This window comes from Perognathus longimembris, chromosome 28 (assembly GCF_023159225.1).
Source record: "Perognathus longimembris pacificus isolate PPM17 chromosome 28, ASM2315922v1, whole genome shotgun sequence".
NCBI classification, from domain to species: Eukaryota; Metazoa; Chordata; class Mammalia; order Rodentia; family Heteromyidae; genus Perognathus; species Perognathus longimembris.
Genome location: NC_063188.1, coordinates 91,956,338 through 91,974,439, shown reverse-complemented (window position 1 = coordinate 91,974,439; position 18,102 = coordinate 91,956,338). Strand labels below are relative to the sequence as shown.

At 33.7% G+C, this 18,102-nt stretch overlaps 1 protein-coding gene across 1 annotated transcript in view; it reads right to left on the bottom strand.

Annotated features, from left to right (window-relative positions):
- The window catches only part of Dmd (dystrophin), a 1,916,788-nt gene that overhangs the window by 1,335,341 nt on the left and 563,345 nt on the right, over positions 1 to 18,102 (bottom strand). Inside the window, exons 14-16 of the mRNA XM_048336444.1 lie at positions 15,721 to 15,822; positions 15,496 to 15,603; positions 4,416 to 4,595 (exon numbers count right to left, since the gene is read on the bottom strand). Coding sequence (XP_048192401.1) covers positions 4,416 to 4,595; positions 15,496 to 15,603; positions 15,721 to 15,822 — 390 coding nt within the window. The remainder of the gene's footprint in view (positions 1 to 4,415; positions 4,596 to 15,495; positions 15,604 to 15,720; positions 15,823 to 18,102) is intronic.

The following is an 18,102-nucleotide window of genomic DNA, read 5'->3' as shown; positions in this document are numbered from 1 at the left end:
AACGTGCTTCATCCATGCATTTAAATAACATGGCATCCTAAAATAAATTATGCAATTTAATTTATAATCCTAGTTTTATTTAATAAACTATTTAATATTTTTCAATTGGCAGGGAGGCTCATTAGGATTGGGGAGCTTTCAGAAACCAATGAAAAGGGTTGTCAACTGAAAGGCTTTAGAGCATTTTTAATTAAAATTACTGGCAGCAAAGAGGAGAGGCAAACCAATTATAACCACATCTCATATATAAATAGGTCTGCAAACATAAATATATATATACAGTCCTGGAGCTTGGACTCAGGGCCTGAGGACTGTTGCTGGGTTCTTTTTGCTCAAGGATAGCACTCTACCTCTTGAGCCACACTGCCACTTCTGCCTTTTTTTTTCTGTTTATGTGGTGCTGAGGAATTGAACCCACAGCTTCCTGAATGCTAAGCAAGCACTCTACCGCTTAGCCACATTCCCAGCCCCTACAAAGTAATATTTTGAGAATGGGCAAAGCCAAATGTGGATATGAAATACTTTATGAAGAGTGAAATTAGGATTAATACAGATTATTATAGAATAAGAATGGACTGAGGAAAAATAGGCAAATAAATTTCTATCTAAGCACATTTGAATCTTTATCTTTGTAATTTGAGTACAATGAAAAATGCTGCCTTAGGCTATCCATACATGATTTACATTGTTCATGTTACTATCAAGAGTTTTAAATCTTTCAGTAAGATACGGATTATATATTATATTATATAAGTTATATAAAATTACTAATGATAAATTTTATGTTCACACATAGATGGATAGTTTTCTCTATGTATCCAGCAATGTAGGCACAGATATATGCAGCGTGAATAGCAATTTGTACTCTCATGTTCAAAATTTGGGGAATCCTGAATTGTTTAGTCTTTTCTTTAAGATATTTGTGCAAAATAGTTGGGAGATTGGAAAACAATAGTTGTCAGTATAGCAAAACAATTCACAAAATAGGAATCTTTGAATTTAAAAGCATAATAGAATTTTTCTTTTCATCAAGAAAGATGAAAATGAACAAAACAAAATGTTTTAGATTTATCTACCTAGATATATTCTTACATCTAAGCACTTTACGCCTTTTAATAGCAATTCTCATAATTAATTTTAAAGTATATAAATCAGACACCTTTTCCAATCTATATATGATAACAGTCAAATGGGGAAAATATTTTAAAACACTTAAATTAAATGCAGTTTTCCTGTATTAACTATACTAATTAATTAACTTCTATCAATAGCAAATCAAGATTAAAATATATTCATCAGAATTATGTACTTTAGAAAAAAAATAAATGGAGCAAATCTCAACAAGTACATTGATTGGAAAAAAGATCTAGGATCATTCGAGTTTTTATAGAAGTCCATCCAAACAGAGCATCCACATTACAAGAGTTACTATTTTTCCAACAGCTGGAAGCTCAAAATATGTCTTCTTTATTAGATGGCCCCCTTTTTAAATTAAGTTTAACATCTCAGCTTGTATCCAGATATTATTCAAGCACAAACAGATATTAAAATGCAAGAGAGCAGCCTTCACTGCTGACTCTTTTCATGTTTTGATCTTTTGCCATGCAACTGCTATATAAGGTCAAAATCGCTCAAAGTTTTGACCTGAATAGAAGTCAAAGTCGTAGGTACACAATGTTCTTTACATGAGAACAATCAGATTCCTTGTCATCTCAGTCATAATTCCTATGCCTTAGCTTGCAATGAATTTTAACTATTACCAAAACTTTGTTATTCTTTACACCAGTCATTTAAAAGGTATTTTGTTCATGCAATTAATTATAAAGTATGAGCAGTCCTAATGAGACTGATTTGGTTCCCCACATGATGAGAAAATCCACATACTCAAGTCTTGTCCTTCCAAATTACAGCCTTAGAATTCTTATGTAATGGTGATCAAGTTAAATTGGACATGCACAAAATAAAATAAATTCCTTTTTAATTACAAGATACTAATTTTGTACCTTAAAAAAATCCATGTTCTCTAGGCAACTCCTTTTCTATCTTACTAAGTATTCAATAACCAATATCAAAGACGTGGACTCGTCCTATGGCAACATATTTGTGCAATGAGTTAAAACTGAGATATAAGTTTTAAAAGGCTCAGGCTTGGTGTTCTGGGAAACAACTTGATATGGTAACTCCATTTATCTGTTCCTGGTCAGATATGCAATGTATAACTGTTTGAAAATACAAATAAAAGGACATAATGGTGAATGACAAGAAGCCCTACAGACTCACTAAACAGCATGACTTAACATATCAAGAGCACCTTTTTTTTCCTTTGAAATGCTTTTATGTGCAGGGCTTTATTTTATCATCTTCACATTTCAGTGAATAAGTGGAACAAATACACGCTGTAATGTATGTTGGATATCATTTTGTAAAGAACTGCACAAAGCAAAGCTAACTACTGTTTTATTACACAATAAGAGGTTAAGAATGTTGCCGAGATGGTAGTCACAAAATTTCGAGGCAATTAAAAACAAGGCTTTCAATACATTTACACCGATATGCATAATCAAATTAGCAACCCTTCCATGAAATACACAGCTTCAGTGAAACAGTATCATTCCAAGGCAATTAGCCTTTTTAAATATAGGATTTCTAAGAAAGTCCCTATATTTCAGCCAGCATTGAAACTGATACACTGTATTTCCAATTCAGTGTTTTTAAAAAACACTGGAAAGGGATATATTTCCTTAAGTGAGTGTCATAGAGTCTACTGAGTTTTTCTGAGCAGAATATAGTAGTTTGTATTATACTTGTTTACAGGTGATTGCCATGTACACAAGTTTGGGAAGTTCTGCATATAATTCAACTGAACCAGAACACAGAACATGATCTATAGTTAACAGTTATACTTTCATGAATATATTCTGTTAAAAGTATGGATTTCAAAACAACTTTTATCAATCAGGCTCCCTAGAAATTACCTATAATCTTAGACACTCAAGAGACAGAGTCATTAGTAGCACTATTAGAGGTTAGCTCTAGTAAAATTTAGCAAGGCAACCTATCTAAAAAATTAACTAAAAGCAAAAGACTAGAGATGTAATGGAATACTTGCCTATCAATGAAGGGACTTGAGCTCAACCATCAGTATTGCATGGAGGGAAAAATTTATCAAATAATATCAATCATTATTGACATGATTTATCATCATTTTGTTGCAATGACTATCCATAGATCTAATTTGTTCATGTAATATCATTTTTGATTTAGAAACTTTTTTTACTAATGTTTCATATTATTTATATAGATATTAATGATGTTACAAAATAGCCATGGGAGAATCATATTAAAAAAGCAACATCATAATTTAGTAGGAATATTACTATTAGATTACTTAAGTACTAAATATATTTTAATATAAAGCAAGTGGGATTTTTATTATCTAAGGATTATATGAAGTATACACACAATACTTCAAATATTAAGTGAGTCTGAGTTTAAAAAGAAAATTAAAGTGCAACTGAAATTATATATTTTGGATGAGTATATTTTCATAAATTGTATTTCTGGAAGCAAAATGTCAGACTTTCTTTCCTCATCTTTCAACAAACTTTCCTAAGCACTCCTTATTAGTCATCCAGTTCTCAAGAACAAAAATTCCCTATATCTATTTAACAACAGAGAAAATATTTGCCAAAGTCTGTTGAGTATGATGATTGTTATGATTTGTGTATGGTGCACTGGGCTATGCTTTGTAATCAATTAGTCAAAACACTCATAATTTAAAAAATGTAGCAAAATAAATTAGATACTATCATGCATAACATCAATAGTTTGAGTGACTATTCAGCACCCACCATCTAACAATATCACTTACCTGACCATGCAACAATATACCTAGAAAATACTACAACCCATCATTTTAATTACCTACCAACAAGAATATCTTATCATGAAGCTGACTATACTACAAATATAACTTAGATATTCTCCTAATCTATAGTATATGTGTTATAAAAACTAAGCAAATTTCAATATTTTATTGAAACAGCACTATAAGACAAATAATTTCAGTGATTAGATTATCATTTCCAGTAATGGAAGCATATTGAAAAAGTAAAGCCATTCACCTTTGCTTGAATATTTCACTTTTTCTTCCCTGAATTTCATTTGTTTTTCAAATGTAAGTGAGCTTGATGAATTGGAATGATGGTTCTAGGAAATCCATAATTTTACTTAGATGGTGATAATACAGTTCCCTAGCATTTTGTCCAACTACCCCATAATTCACCTTCTCACTTCCATGGAGACAATTATTTCAACAATTATTTCAGTCAACCAGCTCTTGTTCTTAAGCTTCTCCCCAATTCCCCTGTACCACTGGCTGCATAGTCTATAGTATAGTAACTGGTTTCATTTACCTGTGATGAACTCTTTTCAAGTTTTTGGGCTAAATTATCCCAACGTTGGGCAAAGTTTTCCATCCACACTTCTATCTTTTGTGTTACTGACTTATTTTTCAGTGTTGAAAGGAGATCTTGACTGAGTAGACTGAGTTTTTCCATGGTTTGCCTTTTCTTTTCTAGATCTGTTTTTAATACCTGTGAAAACAAGGACAAATTACAGAGTAAAACTATGTTCAAAGGCAAATATTAATATGGCATAGTTTACAATTTGCATGTATGTTCTCAATAATATAGATGCTGAAAAGGTTGTGATCATATCTGAATGGGATCAAAGTTCTATAAACATTTATAGAATTATAATCTAATCTTCATAGGATAGCTGAAGAGAAACAAATCAGATATAAAGATCTAGCAGAGGCACTTAACAGCTGCCTTAAAATATACAAAGGACTGCCAAATAAAGAGGTAGAACTATTCCAAAAGGTGAAACAAACTGAAATGTGGAAACTACTTTTTAACATTTGAAGGTGACTCATGCATGGATCTTGGAAAGTAATGAATTTTCTCTTACTGATAGGAGTAAAAGGAAAACAGATTATCATATGTCAGGAATACTATTGAGTTGAAAAGTTTAGAATGACTATTTGAAATGCTGTGTTTCTTTGGATAAAATTATAGTATTTACATACATAATTGCAGCACTTCATTCATTATTTGAAACAAAAAATACTTGTTACATGGTGTACTCACCTCACAAGTTCAGTAGCATCCATTAATCAATCAGATTTTGCTTTCAGATTATATATTTTCTGAAAATATTTTAAAAGCTTTTTATGTAACAAGATTTACCATTGAGTAGGATCCAAACTTTTAAGAATCTCTATTTTCTATTTTTTAAACACTTGTGTTCATTCAGGGTTTTGTTGTTGTTTGCTTGAACTTGGGGCCTCATGTTCTTGCTTGGTAGCTTGCTCCATGCTTGTACTCTAACAATTGGGCTATACCTCTAGCCCTGCTTTTTTCCCCTCAAGGCTGGCACTCTACCACTTGAACCACAGCTCCACTTCTGTCTTTTTGGTGATTAATTGGACATAAGATTTTCATGGACATTCCTGCCCAGTCTTTGAACCGTAATTCTTATATTTCAGCCTCCTTAATAGTCAAGATTACAGGTGTGAACCACAGATACTCAGCTAAGTTAATTTTTATATTGTTTATATCATTGTAGGTTACAGTTTTACTTTACTCACTACGATCACTCTGAACATAGGGAAATCCAACTTATAGGTACAAATGCCAGTCTATGACAGAACACAGAAACAGAATAAAAAGAAAGAACAGATAAAATTTTATAGTCACTTTACAGCTTGATTCTTCTGGCAGTAGCAGATACAATGAATATAAAATGAACTTTGATACCTGTATTTCTGAACCAAATGTAGGTTTATTTAAGTCCAACTAACATTACATATAACAGAAATTGTCATGAAACAGGAACATTTTGCAGTCAATACAACCCCTATAACGCTCATTTTGGTATACCACTTGCTTTGATAGCTATGACCTGTAGAATGATCTGGTGTCTCCTTCAATTAGTTAAACCTTTATTCGGAACTGACTTTATTCAACATAGGTTCTCATGCCATTTTAAGGGAGAAGGTGCATATTTTAAAGCTCATTTTCCATTTCCTCCTCAATAATTACTATTTTCCCAGTATGAAACATTGTGATAATTTAAAATATGAAATAAGATACTATACATTGAAATAAAATCAAACTCTCATCAATAGATGGTGTTTGTATATTCATTTTGTTTGTCAAATTCACATGTTATTTTTCCATTAAATTTAAGTACATACTTGGCACTGGTAATAAAACAGTTTATAATACCTTCCTAGAGCAGAGATCCTAATTTGAATTTAAAGGTATATTTTCCAACCACTTTATGGAGCTTCATTTTCCTTTTTATTCCTTATAAACTTTGATATGCATTAATTTTATTCTAAATCAGCACAAGTTGTTTTTGAAGTGATATCATATAAAGATACACAATGAGTATATGTTAATCGTAATCTTATATTTTCGTAGCTTAAAGAACTATTTCAAAAAGCACTATGTATAGGGCTAAAGGGAACACACATTATTTCAGTTATCCATTTAGGATTTGGAAACATGTCAGAAGAAGAGTAAGAAAGTTGAATGTAGGGAAGAGGATTGTGTTAGAAAGCTGCATGAATCTTGGTCTATTAAAACAAATGGAAAAGCATTTGGCAGCCATTACAAAACTTATGGAGTTCACATTCAAAATATAATATGGAAAGTAAATTCAAAATTATAAAAAACATGTTATGATAAAATTGAGTAGTCACTGAATCAATAAAATTTTCTCTAAATATATATGACAAAACACCAAAGTAGCCAAAATGTTCATCTGGTTAACTCAAGGATTTATTTTAAATGGTGGTAGCAAATTGTTTGGATCTCATTTTTTTCTTTCTATTTCTGTTCCCTTTCCTTCTTTCTCTCCTTCCTTGGGTTGTCCTCAAACTTCTTGAAGGAATTCTCTGGTGATAATTAGCAGAGGGATATAAAAAGCATCCCACAGCCATGGCAGATACCTCGTATCAGAGTAAAATTTTTCTGTACGTTATTTATACTTATTTACTCTACTAAATATGAATTTTATGTATAAATATTAAACAACTATTATTTAATTTTTCCAACAATATAAGAAAAATGTCATTCTCTATATCAAGAATTGACTATTAGTCTTGAGTACTAGGAACCCATAGAGTTCTAAAAAGTATAGGAAGACAAAAATGTGTAGAACATTTTCCATGGCAAAGGCCAAAAAAGACAAATATTTTAATTTATATAAAGTGAAAATAAAGGCAAGACCTTTCTCTAAAGGGGCAGGAAGCCATAGTCAAAAAATCAAATGTGGGGGTTGTATGTGTTTTTTCATTCATGTAATCTCAGCAAGTTGGGTGGTGGATATTGAGGTGATACCAGTCCAAGACTAGCCTGACCAAAAAGTGAGACTCATTAAAAAAAAGTAAGGTATGGGGAACTTGATTATAATCCCAGCTATACAAGGTGTGTAAGTGTGATGCTGGTGAATCAGGAAAATCAATTAGTATCTATCTAAAAAAATACAGCAAAAAAATTGGCACATGGTTGAAGTAGTAGATTACTTAGTAGCAATCGTGAAGCTGAAAGTTCAAAGTCTAGTACCATGGAAGGAAGGAAGGAAGGAAGGAAGGAAGGAAGGAAGGAAGGAAGCAAGGAAGCAAGGAAGCAAGGAAGCAAGGAAGCAAGGAAGCAAGGAAGGGAGAGAGGGAAGGAGGGAAGAAGGAGTAAAACACAAGGAAGGAAGGAAACAAGATTAAAGAAGAAAATCGATTCATAATTAACATTGAAGAGCATCTTTCTGTCTTCTCCATAAACAAGTGTAGGGAACTTCTATTTATTCAAAGTTAGAAGATGAATTGAAAGTGGTAAATAAGGTGAACTCATAAAAGATCCAGGAAATGTGCACCCTATTCTCATCAAGTATATGCCTCATAGTATAATGTCAAGAAAATTTCTCTGCAGTTACTTATATAAATGTAAGACATAGTCCTCTCCTTCCATTAATCCATTAATTGCTATACTCAGTAGATTGATGCTTGTTAGGGATTGGCAACTTGATAGAACTTTAAAATCATTTGTATAGTATAGTTAATTAAAATTAAAGATTAGCTTGGCATAAGGTGGCTCCCATAAGTAATTCTAAACAGTCAAGAGGCTTAGATCTGGGAGGGTTGTTGTTCAAAGCCAAATCCATGCAGAAATATCCTTGAGATTTCAGCTCCAAAATAACCAATAAAAGGTATGGGTATGGCATGGCTTAAGTGATAGAGTACCAGCTTAGCAAGAAACAGGCCCTGAATTCAAACATTAGTTACTGAAAAAAGAAAGAAAGATTGTTGAGTTCCACCTGCATAGTCATTAAACTTCTAGTTAGCCTAAGAATTTTACTTGTTACAAATTTCCAGATGATGCTGGTCCTCAACTGGATACCACACTTTAAGAAATGATTCTAGTCAGATTACTTTTTTGAGGGCCATTACAGGAGCTGAAGTGAAGATAATAAATCAGAGTAAAGCTGTACTATCAACATGGACTTTTCCAGTTCTGATAAGTACTCCATTCTTGTTAGTTGATGGAACAGCCTCTCAGGAGTGCAACATAGTTATTCCTTGTGCAACATAGTTTCTTTTTTGTATCAGCACTGTTACACGCTTTGCTGTCCTGCCCTGGCAAACACCAACAGTCCAGAGAAGCTAAGGGTTTTTTGTTTGTTTGTTTGTTTTGTTTTGGTTTGGCTTTTCAGGACTCCATCCTTCCAATGATAATTTGCATTATTCTATAGAATTTTAAAATTCACTTCATAAGGACTAATTTTTTCTCTCTAATTTTGATTCTTTGGGGCAAATGAAAAAAAAACTGTTGTGATCTCAAAAATAACAGATATACATAATGTGGCTATAAATCTACAGAGCGAAAGGAAATGGAAAACTCTGCTCTTCACCATACGACCCCAGTGAAAAGTAGGAAACAATCTCATAGGTGATTAGTGGTAATATTTCAAAACAAATTACACTGATTGTAAATAAAAGAGAATTTTAGCTCACTATATCTATACATAGGTATGTAGTAGGAACTGGTGACAGATGGTACCTGTTTTGGGTCTCATATTGTGACATATTTTAATGAACATTAAATTCTTATTCACTGCCTGAGTCAGCAGGGGAATTTTACCTCAAATTCTAGACCAGCTGTCAGGTTTTGTTAATTGGCTTAAACTATCAAATGGTAAGACTTATACAAAACATATTTTCACTTTGCTCACAACTAAGGTGACATAATATGAATTTTAATCATATTGAAAAATTATTGAAATCCTCTTAAGAGAGAATTTCCATAGCCCTGAGGCTAGCAGAGTCTTTTACTTGCAAAAAATGTCCACATTGTGGCACATGATTGGTAGAAATGACAGTGCTCAATTGCAGTTATTTTTTTCCAAGGAATCAAATTATATGAGGAGTTTTGAAATAGCTTGAAAGGCCTCAACCTGAGTCAGGATGTCTTCCTACTCATTTTAACTCTGCTACTTATGTTATATAATACCTGGTAAAAAGCCATGTGTGTTTTTTTTTCCTGGACTTCAATTTCCTCTTATGAAATAACCTGAGTAGAAACTTTAGACCTGTAATTGGATTGGGGATACACTAGACAATTTACAAAGTCCCTTCTAGCTTTCCTATACCTGGATTTGGTCAATGTGTTGCTGCCTTAGAACAACTTTATCGATTGATAAATCCAATAAGGGATATTCATAATAGCTTGCAGTGTATAGGAAAATTAGGAAATAATTACCATGTAAAATAACTTGGTAATTTTCTGGCATACAGTATTTTCTGGATATGGCTGTAAAATAAGTCTGTCCAAGATCCTGTGCTGTAATTGGACCTAGGGGTTTCTCCATGAAAGGATGAAATCTATTTCCTTTCCCTCAAATTCAGCTAAGCTTGTGACTATTAATCAACTGAGTATAGCAGTAATAATACTGTTTAAAGGTTGCAGTTAAGTCTTATTTACAGGAACACACATTATTTGAGTGCCTAGCTTCCATGTATGAATTCTGATTATCATATTGCCAACCTGTGAGGAAGTCAAATAACATGAAAATGCCAAGGGGAGATCTCACAAACTTCACGGTCTACAATCCAGGTACCAGAGAGGTATTAGTAAAAAGTACCAGGCCAATAAAAGAAATGCAAATCCTAACAACATTGAGATTCCATCTCATCCCAGTAAGAATGTCATATATCAAGAAAACTAACAATAACAATTGTTGGAGGGGATGTGGCCAAAAGGGAACCCTACTTGGTTGTTGGTGGGAATGTAAACTGTTTCAGCCACTCTGGCAAGCAGTATGGAGATTCCTCAGAAGGCTAAATATAGAACTCCCCTATGACCCAGCAGCCCCACTTTTGGGTATCTATCCAAAAGACCACAAACAAAATCACAGTAATGCCACCAGCACAACAATGTTCATCGCAGCACAATTTGTCATAGCGAGAATCTGGAATCAGCCCAGATGCCCCTCAGTAGATGAGTGGATCAGGAAAATGTGGTACATATACACAATGGAATTTTATGCCTCTATCAGAAAGAATGACATTGCCCCATTTGTAAGGAAATGGAAGGACTTGGAAAAAATTATACTAAGTGAAGTGAGCCAGACCCAAAGAAACATGGACTCTATGGTCTCCCTTATTGGGAATAATTAGTACAGGTTTAGGCAAGTCATAGCATAGCATCACAAGAGACCAGTAGCTATACCCTTATGAACACATAAGATAATGTTAAGTGAAATGAACTCCATGTGATGGAAACGATTGTTATATCACAGTTGTAACTACTTTTAAAGTCCCATCTGTATCTGTAGCTTCTATTATTGATGATGTTCTTGTATCACCTTCCAGTGGTTGTACCTACACTATCTCTGTAATCTTATCTGAGTATATTGGAAACCGTGTATACTAGTATTAGAAGTAGGAAATTGAAAGGGAATACCAAAATTGAGAGACACAGGGTAAAAAAAGACAAACAACTACTAAAGCAATACTTGCAAAACTGTTTGGTGAAAGTGAACTGAACACCTCGGGGGGGGGGAGGGAAAGGGGGAGGAGGGAGGGGGATATGAGGGACAAGGTAACAAACAGTACAAGAAATGTATCCAATGCCTAGCGTATGAAACTGTAACCTCTCTGTACATCAGTTTGATAATAAAAATTTGGAAAAAAAAAAAGGACCAGGCTACCAATGATTCTAGTTTGTAGTCATTTAGATACTGCAATAAAAGGTTGAGATGTTGTACAGATAAGAGATATGAGAAAATCTTGTTCATATATCTGGGTGTCCATTGAATTAATTACCTACAAAAATCCATGAACACAAAAGTGTCAAAACTAATCTAAAATTTTAGAGTTATCAATTATACAATATTTATGACTGGGAGAATTGTCATAACTTTTTAAAGTTCTGCCATTATGGAATCTGTGATCTCTAAAAGAGAAATCTTGTTGAGTTTTACTCAACATATACAATTCAGTAATCATTTATTGAGGGTAAGTGGAGAGACAAATTGTCTACATTTACAGACATTAAAATAGAAGGGTTTCCAAGTGCCAGTGGCTTACATTTGTAATCGTAGTTACTGAGGAAGCTGAGATCTGAGGATCATAGTTTGAAACTAACCTAGGCAGAAAAGTCCATGAGACTCTTATATTTAATAAACCATCAAAAATCTCAAAGTTTGATGTAGTCCCATTTGTCCAACCTTTCTTTGATTTGTAGCTTTTCTGGGTCTTTGATGAGGAAGTTCCATCCAGTGCCAAGGAGCCCAAGTGTTTCTCCTACTCCTTCCTTTAGTGATTTCAGGGTGACTGTTTGGATTTCGAGATCTTTGATCCATTTGGAATTGATTTTGGTGCAGGGTGATATATAAGGATCTAGTTTTAGTTTGTTGCATGTGTTGAACCAGTTTTTCCAGCACAATTTGTTAAAGAGGCTATATTTCTTCCAAACTATTGTTTTAGCTCCTTTATCAAAGATTAAGTAGGCATAGTTCTGTGGGTTTTTTCTGGGTCTTCAATTCTGTTCCATTGGTCTTCAGGCCTGTTCCGGTGCCAATACCAAGCTGTTTTTATTACCGTAGCTTTATAATACAGCTTGAAGATGGGTATTGTAATTCCTCCAGCACCGTACTTTTTGCTTAGGATTGTTTTTGCTATTCTAGGTCTTTTATTGTTCCACATGAATTTCAGGATTGCTTCCTCTATTTCATTAAAAAATGGTGTTGGGATATAACTACAGAGCTTCTGCAGGGCAAACGACATAGCTCGCAAAATAAACAGAAATCCCACAGATTGGGAGAAGATCTTTACTGGCCATTCAACAGAAAAGGCCTCATATCTAAAATATATGCAGAACTAAAAAAATTACTTTCATCCAAAACAAAACCGCAAAGAACCAATAGCCCCCTCATCAAGTGGGCTAGAGACTTATAAAGAGACTTCTCTGATGAGGAAATGAGAATGGCCAAGAGGCATATGAAAAAGTGCTCTACATCACTGGCCATAAAAGAAATGCAAATCTAAAAATATTGAGATTCCATCTTACCCCAGTAAGAATATCCTATATCAAGAAAACTAACAATAACAACTGTTGGAGGGGATGTGGCCAAAAGGGAACCCTACTTCATTGTTGGTGGGAATGTAAACTGGTTCAGCCACTCTGGAAAGCGGTATGGAGATTCCTCAGAAGGCTAAACATAGAACTCCCCTATGAGCCAGCAGCCTCACTTTTGGGCATCTATCCAAAAGACCACACTAAAGCCACCCGCACAACAATGTTCATCACAGCACACTTTGTCATAGCTAGAATCTGGAACCAACCCAGATGTCCCTCAGTAGATGAGTGGATCAGGAAAATGTGGTACATATACACAATGGAATTTTATGCCTCTATCAGAAAGAATGACGTTGCCCCATTTGTAAGGAAATGGAAGGACTTGGAAAAAGTTATACTAAGTGAAGTGAGCCAGACCCAAAGAAACATGGACTATATGGTCTCCCTTATAGGGAATAATTAGCACAGGTTTAGGCAAGTCACAGCAGAAGATCACAGGAGCCCAATAGCTATACCCTTATGAACACATAAGATAATGATAAGTGAAATGAACTCCATGTTATGGAAACGATTGTTATATCACAGTTGTAACTACTTTCAACGTGCCATATGTAACTGTAGCCTCTATTATTGATGATATTCCTGTATCGCCTTCCTGTGGTTGTACCTACACTATCTCTGTATCTTATCTGAGTATATTGGAAACTGGGTATATTGGTATTAGAACCAAGAAATTGGAAGGGAATACCAAAATCGAGAGACACAGGGTAAAAAAAGACAAACCACTATGAAAGTAATACTTACATACTGTTTGGTGAAAATGAACTGAACAAATGAACAACTCATGGGGGGACCGGGAAGGGAAAGAGGGGGGGGGAAATGTGAGACAGGTAACAAACAGTACAAGAAATGTATCCAGGGCTGGGGATATGGCCTAGTGGCAAGAGTGCCTGCCTCATATACATGAGGCCCTGGGTTCGATTTCCCAGCACCACATATACAGAAAATGGCCAGAAGTGGCGCTGTGGCTCAAGTGGCAGAGTGCTAGCCTTGAGCAAAAAGAAGCCAGGGACAGTGCTCAGGCCTTGAGTCCAAGCCCCAGGACTGGCCAAAAAAAAAAAAAAAAAAGAAAAAAAAGAAAAAGAAAAGAAAAGAAAAGAAAAACGAATTGTATCCAATGCCTAATGTATGAAACTGTAACCTCTCTGTAATTCAGTTTGATAATAAAAAATATATATGTGATCTCTGGGATAAATTCCAAGGAGTGGAATTGCTGGGTCATATGGAAGCTCTAAGCCAGATCCAAAGAAATAGGTTGCACCATTTCCCTCATTTGTCATAGCTAGAATGTGCCTATAAATCTACAAGTAAACACACTGGATGGTAAAAGCCCCAAAATACACTTAGACATGATAAATTATACAGGTCTCTACACATTCAATTCACACAGTGAGACCAAAAGAGCATATTCTTAGGAGATGAACACAAAGGCTTATTATCTGTGTGCATATCATCATATATAATGATATTTGTCAAAATGAACTCCAACAAATGGAAATTAGGTGTTCCCCCCCCACACACACACACTTTGGTGATGTTTTCATTTTCTGTACCTTTTGTCTTGCTTGTAAGTGTATCTGTTTGGGGGAGGAGGGAGAGGTATGGAAATGGGGGGCAAAGGATGCACAAATGCCCAGTGGTATTCTTTAGGCACTATGTTGAAAATGAACTATACAACTTGCTGGGGGGGGGGGGGGGTTGGACAGGAGGGAAAACAGGGAGAAAGCAAGGGAAAGGTTGACACTGCCCAAAAAGAACTTCAGTTATGTAACTGTAAACCCTCTGTACATCACCTCTACAATACCAATAAGAAAAAACTGATGTTTTTCACTTGAAGATTTCAAAGGCATTTTAGACTCAATGTACCTATCTCTTAACCAATTACCATTCTTTTTATTGAGCAAATTCCCTTTATTACCCTAGAAAGTCTAATTACCCTCCTAATCATCCAATCGGGAAATTTGTGTACAATTCCCAATTTCTCTTGCCAAAACTTATTCGGTGCATATCAGTAATTTGGTCATGACTTTCTTCTTCATATTTAATTTTGTTTTTGCTTGCCGAAGTAAGGTTAAGTACTGTTTTTATGTTAGGATCGTCATTTCTGGTATTTCTCATATGTTATAACAACAAGCAACTCTAGTGTATATGTTTAGCCCTGTGGTGTTTAAAATTCCCTGGAAAGCATATAAATACTACGTATTGCAACATTTGGGGTTTTATCGAAAGTTTTATTCTGATTATGAAGGATTCTTCTCAAAAGTACAATTTGTTTGAAGAAACTAATTTGTGCTGAGTGTGGTGACTCACACCTGTAATCCTAGCTAATTGATAGTCAATGATTGGTGAAGCATCGTGTTTCAAATCCAGTCCAGTATTGAGATCACAAGACCCCATCTCAATCAACAAAAAGCTAGATGTGGTGCTATATGCCTGTTTTATCATCCTTGCAACACAGGTATTACAAATCAGATTGTGGTCCAGGCCAACCCAAGTGTACAAGGGGAAAATAAAATGAAAAAAAAATTAAGAACAGGAGCATTGCTACAGTGGTAGAGGACCCATACAGCAAGCAAAAGATTTTGAATTCAACTGTTAGTAGTACCAAAAGAAATTGAATTTCTAACTACAGTAGTATTGCTATTTTTTAAATAAAGAAACCAATATTATACCTGGGAATAAGCCAAAACAAGGGTCATTGTTTAACAACACAAAGAATTGTAAATACCAACTAATGATACTTATATGCATGCATGGGGGTATTAAAGAGTACTGAAAGTTAAAATATACATACAGCCATTTTTTGAAGACCTGCTATCTTTTCATTTTGATCCTTAAAGCCAGTTGTTTGAATCTTATTCATTGCATCTTCTTTTTCTGCAAGCCACACACTAAAAAGGCACTGAAAGAAATAAAAACATTCTAAAGAGGACACATTATCAAATTATTTTTTTCTGTTAGTTTTCCCACTTAATAGTTTTATGTTTTTCATTGCTACAATTTCTCCCATATGACACACCTGTTCTTCAGTAAAACGCTGCCATTTTAGAAGTATATCTTGTAAAAGAACCCAGCGGTCTTCTGTCCATCTACAGATGTTTGCCCATCGATCTCCCAGTACCTAGGGAAGAGAGAACCAACCCATATCAGCAAACAAATTTGAGTGAATTCCATTCAAATGACATAAATTATTTGCTAAAATATCTGATTTTAATTTTTTCATGTACACTAGGAATTTAATGACTACACTTCCTATTTCTGCTTATAATTGGACAAGCACTGTGATTTTGATATCTTCAGATTATTTGACTCAGTTTTGTACCTTTCATTCATAGGCAAAAGTATTTTCAAGTATTCTGAAGAAGATATTTTGCCACTATTTGAATGTTTCCACAATAAATGAAAGATAGCAAGTACATCAATATGGAATTAGAGAAAATGATGAAAAATTTTAGCCACATTAATTTTATCCATTTATAACGATCCAGATTATTATAAAATGATCTTGATTATTATTAATGCACTGTAATCCTATCTAAATTGTTATAGTGAGAAAATTGTAATATAAATTTAATAATAACTGACATATCTTTAGCATTTTACTCATATTTAAGTTCATATGTTTTATAATGTTACATGAATCAAATAAAATGATTTTTGGTAAAGAATATATTATGATGGTGTTTTGTAAGGGAAGTATTTTAAGACAAAAGATATTATTTGGCTGGGGATATAGCCTAGTGGCAAGAGTGCCTGCCTCGGATACACGAGGCCCTAGGTTCGATTCCCCAGCACCACATATACAGAAAACGGCCAGAAGCGGCGCTGTGGCTCAAGTGGCAGAGTGCTAGCCTTGAGTGGGAAGAAGCCAGGGACAGTGCTCAGGCCCTGAGTCCAAGGCCCAGGACTGGCCAAAAAAAAAAAAAAAAGATATTATTTACTTCAGCTCTGTTATATGCCTCTCTATTTCTATTATTTTTTCATATAAATAGGAAAATTATTTTATTATACCTCTTGGGTCTTTAAAGCTAGAACTATTTGAAAAAAAATATATATATATAAAATTTATCTCATGTAGTGTCACAGCTAGAAAAAAAATATTTGTAACTCTTATTTCAGAAAATATCTTTGCCCTAAACCTCAATTACATTTTCTACTATTCTTTTATCGTTACTCACTTAAGAACTTAATACATGTATAAAACAATTCAAATGTAATAGATGTCATTAACACCCTACTAATTATTAGGTAACATGGAGATCCACATAGCTTTTAAATTGTTAAATCAAATATCACTTTATAAAACCAGTCTCATCCATGAGTAAGCAGTACATCTTTTAGTAGCCTATCAACATGATATCATGTACTAAAATGCAGATCAGACACAAGTGTGTTTTCTTCAAAACTATCAATAAAATGAAACTGTTTTCAGAATAATGTAACTGATTTTCATGTTTTATAGTTTATTGTTTACTCAATTCCTGAACTAGGTTAACTTATCACAAATGTCATAATGCCATAATGATGATCTGAGACATTTGTAAGAAATGGACCTGCTTAAATCAATAAACTCAACATTTTAAATTTTCTTAAATAAAAAAAAGTAATTTAGCTTTTATTTTAAAACAGTATGTGGGATTTTCTCCAAAACCTATAGTAAAGTTTTTGGTTTTTTTGATTTTTTTTTAGCACAAATCTCATGAACATCTTTGTTCACAGATTAGTTGGGAAACATAACTTCAAACTAAAAACTCTTATCCATTAGCTTAAATCTATACTATCTACCTAATTCCATAATATAGTTAGAAAAATTTAAAATTTGAAATTCTGAGTTGATATACAAGAAGGGAAGGGATAAACTCAGATTATATAATATCATCTACATAACTGATATAAAATGAATAGACTTGTAAGTTGGTATAGCATTTTCTCTCTAGTATAAGAAAAAAGCAGCATGAATGGAAGCAGCATTTTATTTAGACTTATAGTCCTACAGAAGAAAAGTTGCTTCTTATTGATTTCATTTATCTTATAATACATATGCAAATAGTCATGATCTAGGCTGCCTAAGATTATATAAGATACTTCATAATTTTAATAAACCTATATGATGTATTTTATATTTAAAATTTCACTTTGTGAAATAAATTTTCAATATTTAAATATTATATTAGGTACATAATGAACCTACTTAAGGGAACTTTTGAAAGAATATCCTTGAAACTGTCCTTTGTATCAAAATGATAACTATAATTTTGATAATTCATTGAGGCAGGATTATAACTTGACAAATATTTAGCTTGTAGTTGATAGCTTGCAATTTTCATTCATGAATTTATTCAAAAACAACAAACATTTAGTAAAGCCAACATATGCCAAATATAAATAAAGATTTTGTTTC